The sequence below is a fragment of the Silene latifolia genome, chromosome 5 (genome assembly GCF_048544455.1).
Source record: "Silene latifolia isolate original U9 population chromosome 5, ASM4854445v1, whole genome shotgun sequence".
Classification (NCBI taxonomy): Eukaryota; Viridiplantae; Streptophyta; class Magnoliopsida; order Caryophyllales; family Caryophyllaceae; genus Silene; species Silene latifolia.
In genome coordinates this window covers 65,160,566-65,177,266 of record NC_133530.1, presented here as the reverse complement: position 1 = coordinate 65,177,266, position 16,701 = coordinate 65,160,566, and the positions used below count along the sequence as shown (strand labels likewise).

Genomic DNA, 16,701 nt, shown 5'->3' with positions numbered 1-16,701 from the left:
TAGGTGGATGGATGAGATTAAAAACAAAAAATACACACCCCACCTAATTAAAGTACATATGAACTAATTAATAACTCATTCACTAATTAATTATCTTTCTCTCTCATAGTTAAGTTTATGACATTTTAATATTCTTAGAGTGTACTCCCTCCATTTTTTAATATATGACGGTTTACATTTACGAGGTAAGCCTTTGACTTTAATATTTAGAGAAATATATTTGTTCAAAAATTATAAAAATGTTACCATTAAATTCCTTACGAAATGCTCTTTCATATGAGTATACAGATCATATTATTTAGTCTTATATTTTAAGAGATATTGAAGGGAGAAATGAGTATCTCGAAATGTGAGAAAGTCATATATAAAAAAATAGAGGGAGTAACTTTTATTTTTTTCGAGTGTACAGTTTTACAAGTGTAACTTCAATCTTTTACGGGTGTAACTTTAGACCTGAAAAGTGTAACTTTATATTAAAAACTGATTTTAACTTTTTTTTTTAACTTTTGAAACAAGTTTATGACATTTTAGTATTTTAAAAGTGTAACTTTTGTCTTTTACGAGTGTAACTTTAATTATGAATAGTATAACTTTATACTAAAAAGTGGTTTTAACTTATATTATTTTGATTTTTTGAAATTTCAAAAAAGGTTTATAATATTTTAGTATTTTTTAGAATGTAACTTTTGTCTTTTATAATTGTAACTTTAATTCTAAATAGTGTAACTTTATACTTAAAAAAGTGTTTTTAACTTATATTATTTTGATTTTTTAGAATTTTAAGACAAATTTATGACATTTTAGTATTTTTAAAGTGTAACTTTAGTGTTTTACGAGTGTAACTTTAATTTCGAATAGTATAACTTTATACCAAAAAAGTGATTTTGACTTATATTATTTTGATTTTTTGTAATTTTAAGACTTGTTTATGACATTTTAATATTTTCAGAGTGTAACTTTACCTTAATAATGGAATTATATACAACAAAGTAATTTTAACACATCATATCTTGAGTTTTTGGAAATTTTTACTAATTTACGAGTGTAACCCTAATCTTCTACTAGTGTAACTTTAGTCAGTTGAGAATGTAACCTAAGTCCGTTGAGTGTGTAACTTTAGTCCATATTAGGAGTGTAACTTCAATCTTTTACGAGTGTAATTTTAACGCATCATATTTTAAGTTTTGGTAATTTTTACTAATTTAGGAGTGGAACTCTAGTCTTCTAGTAGTGTAACTTTGATACTCTATGGATGTGACTCCAGTCCAACAACCTCCGCCTGGGTCAACAATAACACCAAATCAATGATTATTTTTCCAAAAATCAACTTCTTATTTAATAAATCTAAAATTAAAATAAATAAATTATATGAAATCTATTTAGTAGATCTAAGATTAAAATAAAAGATTCACACAAAATAAAACGAGATCTGATAAATGTGGTAATGAATTTGAAAATCGAAATCTGGAAAAAAAAAAAATATAACAAGACGAGATTTCAAAAATAAAATAACAAAACGACATTTTAAATCACAAGCAATAGATTTATTTTATTAGTTTTTTGAAATTAGTAGTACTTTTGAGTAGATCTAAAAATGGAGGGAAAAAACAATAAATAAATAATAATAAAGTAGATCTACGAAGTAGATCAGAAAAACAACCAAAAATGGAGATTTGAACAGTAGAAACTTAAAGAAAAAATCAACCACCACTCACTAAACTCCTCACCGCCACCATGCACGTGACCAAGAATGACCACCAGCCTCCCTATAGTCTCCTTTTACGCCACTGACACCACGACCCACCACCACCACCACGCACCACTGACCCTATCACCGGATCACTACCACACGCAACCACCATCACTAATTTTAAAAACCCCATACAATATCACTAGCAACACCACAACCACCACCCACGAAATTAAAAAAATCTAAAACTTATAAAAAAAACAGATCTATGTTTTTGTTTTGTTTTTAGATATAGTCGTCTTAAAATAAAACCCGACACAAAAAGAAAATCTGAAGTGGTGACCGAAATAAAAAGCAAATCTAGAGGAATGGTGAGTGGTGGTGCTAGGTGGTGGCCGACATATTCTGTGGCGTCAATGGTGTGGTGTTTTTTCAAATCAAAAAAAAAAAAAAGAGAAAGGAGGAGAGGGAAGCGGTGGCAAGGGTGGTTGGTGGGTGGGGAGGTGTGCGGTGATTGCATATCAGGTGGTGATAGTGGCGGGGCTGTGGTGTTGGTGGGTGTTGGTTGTGAGCTCCGGTGAAGAAAGGGGGAAAAGGGAGGGTGGCCGGTTTTTTGGGTGGGTGTTGGCAGTGGCGGGAGGTTGTGTGGGTGGCGACGTCGACGCGGGAGGTTGTCGGGGTGGCGACGTTGACGCGTTGTAGGGAGGGGTATTGGTGGAAGGGTGACCGTTTTTTTTTTCTCAGATTTGGTGAGGTGATTTTTTTTGTGTGTGATTTATAAAATGAGAGGATTAAGATGCGAGTTGAGAAAGAAGTAGGATAGAGAGAGAGAGAGAGAGAGAGAGAGAGAGAGAGAGAGAGAGAGAGAGAGAGAGAGAGAGAGAGAGAGAGAGAGAGAGGAGAGAGAGAGAGAGAGAGAGAGAGAGAGAGAGAGAGAGAGGGGGGTTGTGTGAAATGAGAGAAATGAGAGAAATGGAGTGTTTAATTAGGTGGGTTAGTGATTAATTAGTGAAAGTATGAGTGAGAGTGTAACTAACCATCATTTTTTTGCATTCAATCTCAACCGCCCATCTTGAAGATCCAAGGGCTTGTAACTTGCAAGAGGACTTAGGGACTCAACACTAAAAGATGGACTCACTTGATCCTATATATATATATTGGGTTGGGGTCAGGTGGGTTGGGGTCAGGTGCGAACTAAAGTACGGTGCGAACCGTATGAACTACTCAGATACACCAGATACACATATCAATATTCTTAGATATACGTATCAGTACTGTCAGATACACATATTATACATGTATCTAGTAGTATTCATACATGTATCCAGTAGTATTCGTACATGTATCCACCACCCAAAGTATAAACTACCACCACCAAGACCAGCACCATATCACCACCATATCACCTGCCACCACCATCACGTCCGCCCCAACAGCCAATTGAACCTACAACCTCCCCCGCTACCACCACCTCATCCCCAACGGAAACCCACACGCACCAATAGTCACCACCCACTACTACCACCACCACCACCACCACCATCAGACCCACCACCACCACTCACAACCACCACATACCACACCACCAAAACAACCATGACTCATCCCCATGGCCAGCACCACTCCTCACCCCCGACGACAACCACCATCATTTCAACCCCAGCCCCGCCACCACGACCACCGCCTTATCCCCCCACAACGCCCTATAACATTCGAACCAGTCCAATTTCACCATAAAACCATTTTCCAAAGCTAGATCTGCTCGACAAGAAATAGAGTGAGCCTAGATCTAGTCGATTTTTTGAAAGAAATGTAAATGATGGTCGAAGTGGGCTGATTGCCGGTCGTGCGTGTGCTCATCGGCGTCGAGAGAACCACAAGTTGAAGTAGATATGAATGAGTGAATGACCACCGCCAAAGTACACAAAACCGCTACACAAACCACCACCCCACCCGGCACATAACCTGGCGCCTGAGTTTATCCTCCAATGTCGGCGGATCTGGGTGTCGCGTCGTCATAACCAGCAAGTTGACGGAGATCGATAAAAGAGGGGAAATATGTAGAGGGGTTAAAGGTGTTATGATTTAGGTGGTAGATGGGACGGTCGGACGAAACGGGTCGCATGTATGCTGATGTTGTCGCCGACGTGGTTGTGGGGCCACCGGCAGTGAGGGTGGTGGGGGTTGTGATGTCTGAAAGATGTTGGGTTGTGGCCTTATAGGTTCATTTTGACGTGTAATCTGGTCGGTGTCGGATGTCGCCGGAGTCGGAGAGTGGTGATTTGTGGGAGGTGGGAGGTGAGTAGTGGAAAGAGTTGAAAGACAATGGGGTGAATTATTTGTCAGGGGGTGAGTTTATTATGAGGGAGAGAGTGTGTTTTAATGTGGGTCGTTGATTAGTTCAATCTAAGGTTCTGTGTTTAGTTCGTAGGTTCGTATTGAACTTTAAGTTCGCACGAGATCCTACATATATATATATATATATATATATATATATATATATATATATATATATATATATATATATATATATATATATATATATATATATATTATATATATATATATACAACCGAGTCATAGTTATTGGGGATTAGTAACAAATTATTAAATTCCCACATTAGATTGGCGGTGCCTGTTAAGGAGGAGAGAATGTTTCATAGTAATTTTAATATTTTTAATCAACTATGTTTAGTTTGTTGAAAATCATTCCTGAATTTTATCAATGTGGTACATATATAAAACTACGATTGAATTAAACTTTCGAATTAAACTGGAACACATAGGTTAAGTTACTTGATAGTTAGGGTGGATTTACTAAATTTAAGAAGTGAAAAATTCATATTTTCATAATAGAGTATTATAGCCTTAGCGGTGTGTAAAAGCAATCGGTGAACCACCATTCGATTTATCATGGATAATCATTAATCCGAAAGTTTTGGTCATATGCACACTTAAGAGTGGAATTTGCCCTCTCAAAAAAAAAAAGAGTGGAATTTGCTTTGCTTTACTTTGTTAGTTACTGTCATATAAAGTTCAAGAGTCTTGATTTGCACCCTCAACCCTCGTTTGCTTTGCAATTACGATTAAGCAGTGGTTTGATCACTATTTGCACTCGTAAATAATTTGCACAATAGGTTTTATAGATTCTAATTTGGTAAAACGAATTCGTTGTTCAAACCGGTGTATATGATAAAACCACACTCCCTGCCATACAATAATTCTTATATAAATTCGTTTTACGCAAATATTATTGCAAAATCAAGTGATATTTTATCTAAACGACTCTACTAATATAAGTTCCATCAACCACCACTTTTCCTAATAAAAACATTAATGTCATTGTTTGGTTTTACAATATTTTGATACATGGGACTTATTCTATGAAAACCCTCTTTATAGTTTCTTCAAATTCTCTCTTTTAAATAATTATTGATGTAAGTTAAAACCATTCAGTCTATGTTGTACGGCCATTTTAATACAATGATGTAATAAGTCAAATAAATAGAGTTGCAATGATAATGATGTTTCATAAAGGTAAAAGATACCTGCAACATGAAGTGTTAAGGAAATAACAGCGAAGAGCCATAGAAACCATCTGCCAAGAAAAAAAGGGGGAGTCAATTTTTTTCACAAAAGATTGAGAACATGGTAATTACTCGAAATATACCTTATCGTTACAACTTTCTGAAAATCAGCTTCATATGCATATATCACATAATCGTGAAAGTTGTAATTATGATCCCCTTCATGATGTGCCTGAAATACCCAGGAGACTCTTTATAAGAATGTAGAAGCAAGAAAATACTCTAACGTTTATGACGATGACATTAAGTCAATGATATCAAATGAGGTTGACTAGCGGACATTTTCATTATACAAACTAGGTTTAAATTATATCTTACCACAATGAAGCCGAATCTCATTGCTTCATAATCCGCTTTAGTTACCACCCCAAGAAGATGCTTGATGAATGAGTTCTGGGAAATATCACAAATTTTCAGAAAATCAACAAATACAACTTATTATAGCAAAGCTAATATACTCCCTACAACTTACATCACTCAATTCAATCAATAACATTTAACTTTAGTCTTGTACAAGTTTAATGTGAATCTTTAATAGTGTAACTTTATTATAATAACCGCAAAAAAACACCACCAACCACCACCCTCGCCTCCTCAAAGTCAAACACCACCACCTTGGAGCCCTCACCATCCACGACCTGCAACAACACCCACCACCTCTTCAACATCCTCCACCACCTCTTCAACACCCACCACCCACAACCGCAGCCATGCCACCAGACTCACCACCCTCGCCTCCTCCAACTAATAACAACAACAACAACAACCACTAACACCATACACCTTCAAAAAACCACAAAAAAAGAGATCTAAAAAAAATAAAGATCTGAAAAAGAGTGAGAGGCGAGGAAATGAGAGGTGGGAAGAGACAGCAGGTGGGGTGGCGGCGGCGGATTAAATGGTGTTGATGGCGACAGCAGTAGGTGAGATAAGAGAACGAGGAAAGGAGAGAGCTGAGAGACGAGGAAACGAGAGAGAACGTTGGATGGTGTGGTGGTTCAACATATGAGTCGTCGGGGGTGAGGAGGTCAGCGAAGGTAAGGGTGGTGGCTGGAGGGGGGGTGACGGTGGTGGTGAACATATGAAAAGGTGGGTTTTCGGGTAGTAAGTGGAGGCGGTCGGCGCCGGCAATACGAGTAGGAGGGGGTGTCGGGTGGTCGTCATGAGTTTGGGTTTGGGGTCGCCAGATTGGTTTTCGGGTTGTCATTGGAAGCGTTCGACACCAGGAGTACGAGCAGGGGAGGGGGATGTCAGTTGGTCGTCGTTAGTTAGGGTTTGGGGTCGTCGGATTTGTAAGAGGTGGTAGTTCGGTGGTGGTAGTGGTGGTGGGGTGGTGGTGGTTGTGGTGGTAGGGTGCTGGTGTGTGCTGACGAGGAAGATGAGAGAGCGAGAGAGGTTTTATTTTTTTAGGTTAGAAAAAAGAATGGAGGGCGAGGGAGTAAATGAGAGGTTAATTTTCAAATTCATTTTAGCCCACAAATTTTATTCTAATCTTAGCCTTTCATTCATTCCATTTGAATTTTATCTTTACCTTTTATTTTACTCATCCTAATGCTCAAATATTTAGGTGTTATCACCATATCCCCCCCCCCCCCCTTCTCCCTCTCTCTCTCTCACTCTCATAGGGATGTCAATTTCACCCGCATTCGATTGAAATCCGATCCACCCAACCCTAAAAGATGGATGAAAACCTGACTTAAATGGATGATGGATGTATGACGGATGAAACGGATGACGGATGGGTTGGATAAAGAAATTTCACCTACCATCCATCCATCACCCGTTTTTATTACTTTTTATTTAATTTTTTTTTTTACATATAACACATTATTAAGATATAAAATATTCATATTTTTATACTTTCAATATATATATTTTGTGAACCGACCCATTATAAAGCTAAACTAAAATAATAATCTAACTTTATTTTTATAAAGAATAAAAAATCATCATTTCTTTTAACTTGAAACATATAAATACACAACACCCGTTTATCACCCGATCCACCCGTTTCATCCATGGATGATGGATGATATGTTTCACGGATGCCAGACAGGCCGGATGAGATTTTAAAAGGACCGATGGAAGACGGATGAGGCTTCACCCGATCAGAACCCGATCCATTGACATCCCTACTCTCGTATATATATATATATATATATATATATATATATATATATATATATATATATATATATATATATATATATATATATATATATATATATATATATATATATATATATATATATATATATAGAGAGAGAGAGAGAGAGAGAGAGAGAGTCAAGATCCGGTGAGAACGAACACTCGGTGAGAACGGTGAGAACGACTCCCCTCTCTTGAATTAAAGAAATCGACGACCCAAATCAGTTATATTACAAATCTCACCCTCTACCTCACATTAACTCCCGACAAATGAAAAAACCCATTACCAAAACTTCCAGCCCACCATCCCAAGTCCAAACAACCAAGGCTGCCATTGTCGGAGGTCCGACATCATCTCGCCGGCGCCGGCATGCGACAAATATCGACCAAAACCAAAATCCCGTCACTCTCAAACCCATTTCATCAACCCTCGTCTCTCACTCTTCAATCTCCCCAGCTTCTACTATCGTCGGCGAGCAACGATTCCAAGGACCTTCCCGTCGCCGACAAACCTACACCACCTCTACATCATCGTGGCTTTTTAGACCGTTTCTGTGGTGGCTGTCAGTGGTGCACGACGTCGGTGTTGAGCCCAACGAGTGATGCGCATCATTCCAGTTAAACTCTACTGGAGTTAACTTTCACGTCATTGATTGGTGTCGTCGGAGATACGCATCTCTTCATCGTCAGCCTCCGTATTTTGTCACCATAGAAATGGCCGGCAAAGACGTCGACTAGCGTCGTCGACCGGTTCATTTCTGTTAATCGGCGTTGGTTTCAATCTCTTTTCTCTTCACTTATTCTTCACCTTATTTCGATTCATTTTTGTTAATCAACGCCGGCAAATAATTGGAGATGAGACCTTCGTGAGTTGCAATTGTTGTTGTTGGTATGCGAAATTCCAGCAATGACTTAATTGACGATGGTTGTTCAGCTCGTCGTCGGAGTCGGGAGTTGTCTAGGGACGTCGGATGTGCGGTGGGAGGTGTTGGTCAGACTCTCAGGGGTGTATGGGTTGATTTGGTTTATTGAGATTAGAATTTTTAATTTGGGGTTTTATTATTGGATTTTAGTTTTTTTTTTTTAATTTAAGGCTGTCTTATGTATTTAGATCACTTTTTTTGTGTATCTAGAATACTATTGAGTGTAAGTAATTTTTTTTTTTTTTTTTGTATTATATGTTGGAAAAATAATGTACCTAGGATTAAAAAAATGTTTCTTCATTGTTATAAAATGTACTTAGAACTTTTGTAAATAGGGTATCTACAATATCAAAAAATGTATCTACACTTTCATAAAAAAAATGTATATAGAATAAAAAAAAAGGTAGAAAAGTGTACCTAGGATAGAAAAAAGTGTATATAAAATTAAAGTAAAAAGTGTATCTAGGATAGAAAAAAGTGTATATAGAATTCGAGTAAAAAATGTACCTAGCATTGAAAAAAGTGTATCTATATTCTTAAAAAGTGTATATAGAGACCTCAAGTAAAAAGCGTATCTACAACAGTCTAATGCATATCTGAGATTTGGTAAAAAAAAAAAAAAGGTATACCTTATGTATAAACATATATTCAAGTGTATCTAGTGCGTTCTTACCGAGTGATCGTTCTCACCGGATCCTATATATATATATATATACATATATATATATATACATATATATATATATACATATATATATATACATATATATATATATACATATATATATATATATATATATATATATATATATATATATATATATATATATATATATATATATATATATATATATATATATATGAGGATTGAGGACTGCTTGAAATAACACAGATTTTTCAATACAATATCACAGGTTATTCGATGAAATATTACAAAATTTCACATCAGTCCTGAGGAAAAAAATTGACTAAAATAATTTTTTATTTGATTTCTCAGGGATCCTGTGATATTTCATCGAATAACTTGTGATATTTCATCGCATAACCTGTGTTATTGTAAGATAAGCTATAAACTTACCACATAATTTCGGCGGAACCAAGCAGCATTACCATCTCCATATCTGTCCTTTACGAAAGTTAATTGCTTGGTGAGAATGACTTCACCGCTCTCAACTGTATAATTAAGAATAAAAATTAATCAATTATGTCATAACGAAGTCAGAATTCTATAAAGCACGTGTTTCTAATCTTAAGTAAATATTAAAGAATACAATAATTCTTGTATATAACGCGACAGTTAATTTACTTAACTACCTTTGCTATAATAACCCTCTTATATACAATGAATCTATCAATTCTTATACCATACACCCATGTGTATGGTGCATGGTACTCCCACACTTTCAACTTTCACCCATGATCTTTTTTATTATAGTGCATAATTTGGGTAGTTTCTTAAAAAAATACTACTAAAAAAAAAATTAAAACTATTACTAATGTTTATAGTTTTTTTTACCTATAAATAAAGATCACATTTGATATAATTTAATGCTCATTTATGATACTTAAATATATATTCATAAAATTAAAGGGACATATTCACATGTTATATGGGGTTGTAGTGAATATGCAATAATATTTTGTGAATGTGAAATTTATACATTGTGAATATGTAATTACACATTGTGAAACTAAAATTTATACATTGAAAATGTAATTATATTTTTCGAATATGCGTTATTGATTGAATATGTAAAGTTCTATTAAATGAATATCTATGATTAGCTCAACATATACGTTTGTTATTCTTATGAAGATGAATTAATAATTTGTGAATATGTTTGTTATACTGCGTGAATATCTATGTTAATTGTGTGAATATGTGAGTATAATTTGAGAATATAACTTTTAATTTACGTGAATATGTCAATTATGTGACGTGAATATCTTAGTGTTCTGAATATGTTAATTCTGTGATGTGAATATGTGAGTAAAATTAATATAAACACAAAAATATATTAAATGTGATATCTACTTGTAGAGAAATAAAAATTATGAATAATGGTATAATTTTTACATTTTTCTAATTTATAAAATTTAAAATTTTAAAGTATTAAATAAAAAAATTAAGTGGGAGTACTATGCAGCATACACTTGGGTGTATGGTATAATTTACTTTATTATTATTATTATTATTATTATTATTATTATTATTATTAATTGTTTTACAATATTTTATCGTAAAATTATTTTATAACACACTTAGGACCATTTTACAATAAAGTATTGTAAAACTATATGCCAAAGACGTTACTGTCATTTTCATGGAAAAATGTTGATTAATGGAAAATCTAATCGTTACAACTACCACCTTCCACCGATGACCTTACCACCAAGCCCATAGCCAACCACCGGTCATCCCAAATCGAACCCATATTCTGGATAGCCGATCCACCATAATCCATTATTTCTGATGACCTCCCTAACCACCACCACAATCCTCTTTAAACCCATTTCCTAAACGGGTTCACCATTATCTCTACCTAGGGTGCCTATTAGTTCACGATCCGACGGCGGCGAAGCCGACAGAGTCACCCAGTCAAGTGTTTAGGGTTTGATTTTTACGCACCGCGAAGAAGGAGGCGATTTGATTAAAGGGCAGTTCAGTGGTAGTTGTCGTAATTGTTGATCGGTGATTTGAGGCGGTGTAGTGCACAAAGCTTTACGAGGGGATTAGAGTGGTCGGGGATAAATGTCGTTGTAGAGCAAGGAGATGCGAGTGGTCGCGGGAAAGGGACGATCAAGGCGGTGAGGCTTTGATGGTGGTGGGTGTTGGTTGAGACGGACGGTGGTCGTGGCAAGGTGGTTGGAGTAGGCTGCCATGGTTGATTGGGATGGGAGAGAATATTAGATAAAAATTTACAGCTGAGTATTTGTCTGTAAGTTGATGTGTAACAGTGTAAGATTCTACTCCCTCCATACCACACCAATGGTAGCATGGACCCACTTTTCTCCTCACAAAAAGTGGGTCTATGTTACCATTGGTGTGGTATGAAGGGAGTAATATGTGGTGTTATCTAACGCCCCTGGGACGTTCATTATCAGGCTCCATAAAACAATTCCATAGAAGATTAATTGAATATTAAAATAGATATTCAAGTTCACATTACCATTTTCTGGCTTCTTTAACTGTATATCGCACTCCCATTTAGCCCATTGACTTATCTGCAATTTTAAAATATCGATGAATGACTAATTCGGTTATTAACGAACCCAAACTTTTAAACAATAGGACATAAATAAAAAACTAAAGGCACACGAATTAGTATTGAAATTGCACTAGAGGAAGGTTGGCAGGATCGAGATGCTACTTTGGATTGAAGATGATGGGTAGCATCGGACAGCAGAATCTAACAAACAAGTGAGTGACGGATCGCTCCCCTCTCATACAAATGCAAGTGGGAGGGTAAGCAGTTAATGTATTATACAACTGGTTGTATATACAACTTATTTAATGTAGTCGAGCTTTGTTATAAAGTTATTGAGTTCTACTAACAAAATTATCGAGCTATCATACAAAGTTATTGAGCTTAACATAATAATTATTAAGCTCAATACTTTGTAAAATAGCTCAATAATTTGTAAAATAACTCAACAACTTTGTGTGAGAGTTCAACAACTTTGAGCCTGTTGTACAATGCTAATATACAACCAGTTGTAGGATAATATTTGTGGAGGGTAAGTGGGGCGAAAAAGAAGCGCCTCACTTGCCTCCCACTTACATTTGTGTGAGAGAGAGGTGACCTGACATTCATTTGTGACGGATAGTTTCCATCACAAGTGAGACTAGCTGATGATTTAAGGGATACCATTTTCTTTGTTTGATTAGTAAAAAAATGATTGAATTGAGAGATTTGAAAGAAAAAATAATTTCATCTCCATCCCTTTTCCTTCTCATTTTTCACGTACAAAACATAAATTTTCCAACCTTGTTTTATTTTTATCAAAAAAATTAAACCAAACTTATTATTTATAAAGAAAATAACTCAAAATTTATCCGTGCGGCATCCCATACAACGATAAGAAAAAAAGTGAATGATGATTAAGTAGCAGAGTGGAGAATAATGAGATGATATAATATTGAAAATACCTTAGCCTTTCCTAGAAGAACAGTAATTGTGCAGCTTGAGACATGAACAACGGCTAAAACGAAGATAAGGTAGTGTAGATCATGAAGTACACCAAGTCCTATGAATGGAACCAGTCCCTGTAAGGATAAGTATTTAATTAATACTCCTACATACTCAATGTTATCCCTCACTAATACTCATTGTTATTTGATTCTACATGTAATTATTTCTTTCAATGACCAAGCGAAGTTCTTACTCCATCCTTCTGAAGACAAAGGAGAAAGGGAGTTGATGCGATTCTATTTCAAATAAAGACAATAATCCCTTAGTTTTATACTATAATAGAATAAATCAATTACTCAATTAAGTTTGGTGTGCTTCTTTTTTTTATTTTGATTAAGCACATTCAATCTAATCATAAACAAAATTTTTATTTTGGGTTTTCTGAACAAAGTCTTTTTTATATTTGATAACACAAGGTCAAGCTTGCTTACATCAACCTCTGCCTCGCAATTTACATAGTTCTTAACGATATTGGGTAACGTTCTTTTTATTGTGATCATTTTTAAACACACTTAGATCTAGCAAAACTAATGCGGCCCAAATTAACCCGACCCAAACGATCTTACTCGAATAATTATAGTCAGATCATATACTAACTATTAAGCCAAATAAGTTATTTAATTATCAATCCCTCCATCACAATAACATTGTCTCCATTTCCTTCAAGTCAACGGATTATATTGCGGATTGTTTTCTTTTTCTTTAAATTATTAGAAAATAAAAAGTAGGATAATGAAAATGGAATGTATGAAGTACTCTTGTTTAATAATTTCATATATGTTTATTCTTTTTTTTTTTTTTTTAATTCTCTATTTACAACGGTTGATTAAGTAAAAACAAATTTAAAACCTAGTCTGGTTGTTTGATTTGCTTCCGTCTGAAGTTATTAACATGACAGAAGACAAGACTATAAGCATGATACATGACACAATTATTATCATGTCATATTACTCATATTCTTAGATCAGAATTATAAAACATGGTTGTAAACATAATATGAGACACAAGTGTGATGACGATTAAGAGCGAGAGAAATGACTTTTAAAGACACTAGATTTTTTAGTGGGATAAGTGAAGTATACAAAGTATAAATATTATACTAATATGAGAAAATCATTTATTCTAAATCGATAGATTATCTTCCCGCATTTGTCCATTTGAACTAATATTGTATTCTAGCAACAATTAAATATTTAAGTTGATTTATAAATCAATTTATATAATATCTATATATGGCCGTGTAACTTTTCACGGCAACTAAGTTAATACTAATTAGAAACTTAATCCAACCAGAATATACCTAAGGGATTTATTGATACAATACAAAAAAACTAAGACTAATATAATTTTTAATGGCAATATCTAAATCTATATTTTATTCTAAGATTATCACATTTTATTCTCTTTGTTTAAGCGAAACATTTGAAAGCAACCAGTGCATTTTTGTACTGGTTAAACACTAGTATCATATTCCCTTAAAAAAACACTAGTATCATATTGTATCAGCCATTAAGGAAAGTACGTGCAAGATATATGGGTATGAAAATCTTGAAAAGAGAATATGTGCACCTTCTTGCAAGCGAAGTCTTCACCTTCCTCCCCTAAAAGGCGACGACGTCGATACGATGACAGAAATATTTGAAGACTGGAACCGGCATCATTAGAATGACAAGGTAGCCAATAGTCCACATATTTCTCCGGTATGCACCAATGCTGGACATTATCTTGCACAAATGCCAGAAGTAGAGATACAAAACCCATCAACATCAACTCTGCAATACATGGGGTTTTAAGGAGTTCGTGAGTAATACTTATGATACAAATGTATATTTTACCATACATATGATTTGAAGAAATATGGCAATGATGGCAACATTATCATATTTACCTACAGGCATCGTAAAAAGGATAAAATAAATCATCTAATTTCGAATAAATGTTTTAAATAGGCGGATAACAATAAATGTTTTTTAAACTTCTTTTAACTAGGACATGAGACTACACAAAAAATCTCATATGCTAAAATCGAGAGTAAACTAAATTTAGTCTTTTAAGAAGGTGAAAATCGAAGAAAAAAACCGAAAAATTTCAATTAAGGACTTAAATAAGACAAGAAATCTACGAAATTTTTAATAACAGATATGAGAGTATTTGATTATGGATGAATATATATATATAGAAAAGGGATGAAGAACATACATGAGTGTTGGGAAGAGGAGAGCGAAAATAATTTTAAATATCTCAAATTCCTTGCATTTGAGAGAGATTTCTCTCTTAAGAGCAAGTTATTCCAAGTTTTTGTTGATGTCGTAGAAGTGGTCCCATATTTAAGCAAACATATTTTAAATCATTTAACTTGATTAATAGAACTTTTAATTAAATCATTTTAATTTACAAAATGGAAATAATTGATGATTTACTCAAATATTTTCATTTCGTCTATATGTTGAGTTTTCCAATTAAATAATGATTTTTAATATAATTCACTAAATGTATTTTATAAGTGAATTTAATAGTATATATTAGCTAGTAAGGGTATACATCTTTGCAATTATAATATCAATTTTTTTTTGTTGATTTTCGAGTGAAGTTATTTTTTTTTGTTTCAGTATTTTGAATTAAACCCTTTACTTAATTTGTCTTTTTGAATTAGTGCCTAAGATATTTAGCCTGCCTTTTTAAAAAAATAAAAATAAACAAACTTTATTAAAGGTAAGTTAAAATCGATATGGTTTTTCTTTCTTATAATTCAAATGATTTATAGGTTACAACAATTAGTTAGATTAACAAATATTTTTCATAAAAAAAGGACCATTTTTGTGACACATACAAAACTTGCTATTGTGTTTTCACAAAAACATATAAGGTGAGAATGTGAGATTATTATTGGAAGACACCCCAAAAAGTGGGATTGGTTTTGTTGAATTTCCTAATAATTTCCTAACAACAATTATTTGAAGATCCTCATAACTTAAAAGTCCTAGAAAAACAAATGGGCCCACCATGTTTTTTCTTGCCTTTTGATTGGTTGCTGAGTTTATTTATATGATTAGGAAAAAAGTAATAATGAAACTAACGACAAATTTATTTATATATTAAAAATCTAGTATAAAAGCCAAATTTTCTCTTGCCTTTTGATTGGTTGCTGAGTTTTAAGAATAATTAACATATGGACCCCACCATGTTTTCTATGCCAATTAATTACCCCCTCTCCTCAACTCAATTCCTATTCTAATTAATCAACTTCAAATGTTTAATCTTAACAATGATGAGTGGTTAATTAAGAACATCTAAAATCTAAAAATTACAATATTTACAAAATTATACCTAAAAAATAACAAATCAATAAATTTAAAAATTTATATTTACAATAAGAACTATTTATTTTTTGGTTGATAATATAACCTAATAAATACAAATCAACATTTATTCTTTAGATCTATATTTGAGAAAACATAAAATAAAATAATCGGAAAAAGTTTAAATTTTTTGGTTGGTAAAATCATTGAAAATATAAAAAATAAAATCATATTCCTTGCAAAAACAAAAATCAAAATTTAAATCTCCAATCCATAAAATCAAACAACTTCAAAATAACATGTAAAGAATCATTCATAATAAATCACAGTTGTTAACATATGGTTATCACTTATCACAAATTGTTATGTAAGAATTACAATTATTTTAATAACTCGATATTTTAAATTTATAATTACTCCCTCCGACTCCACAAGTTATTTATATTTATATTTTTTGTGAAAAGTATTTAATTTATTGAATACTTGCCCGTCTTAAATGATGATTTGTGTAAGACGATAGCTATTACTATTTATGAGATGATTTTACCCTGTGAGACGTTTCGATGTCTAAAAATACAAATTGTTTATTAGCATTCGATGAATAATTTTTTTATAAAAATGGACCGTCTCACAGTATAAGACCACCTTATTCTAAAATTTGTGGGATGTTTGTTATTTAGTAAAAAAAACCAACTTAGCTAATATAGGCTAGATAACAAATGAATAATATATAAATATAGATGACAAGTGATCGGGACGGAATGAGTAGTAGTTTCATAAATCATACTCATATCATAGTCGTATGAGCTTTGATAACTGTGAGAATATCGGCCCAATTTAGGATTGTTCGTTCCCATACTT

At 33.6% G+C, this 16,701-nt stretch overlaps 1 protein-coding gene across 3 annotated transcripts in view; it reads right to left on the bottom strand.

Moving 5' to 3' along the window:
* Window positions 1–16,701, bottom strand: part of LOC141657480 (MLO-like protein 15) — a 30,413-nt gene that overhangs the window by 9,637 nt on the left and 4,075 nt on the right. For 2 of the 3 annotated variants that reach the window (XM_074464729.1, XM_074464727.1), the window contains exons 3-9: window positions 14,111–14,313; window positions 12,499–12,615; window positions 11,519–11,573; window positions 9,427–9,521; window positions 5,596–5,670; window positions 5,361–5,449; window positions 5,239–5,288 (exon numbers count right to left, since the gene is read on the bottom strand). In XM_074464729.1, the coding sequence (XP_074320830.1) occupies window positions 5,239–5,288; window positions 5,361–5,449; window positions 5,596–5,670; window positions 9,427–9,521; window positions 11,519–11,573; window positions 12,499–12,615; window positions 14,111–14,313 (684 nt within the window). Of the gene's footprint in view, window positions 1–5,238; window positions 5,289–5,360; window positions 5,450–5,595; window positions 5,671–9,426; window positions 9,522–11,518; window positions 11,574–12,498; window positions 12,616–14,110; window positions 14,314–14,740; window positions 14,762–16,701 lie in introns of those variants that run through there. The other variant, XM_074464728.1, reaches the window with a different exon arrangement.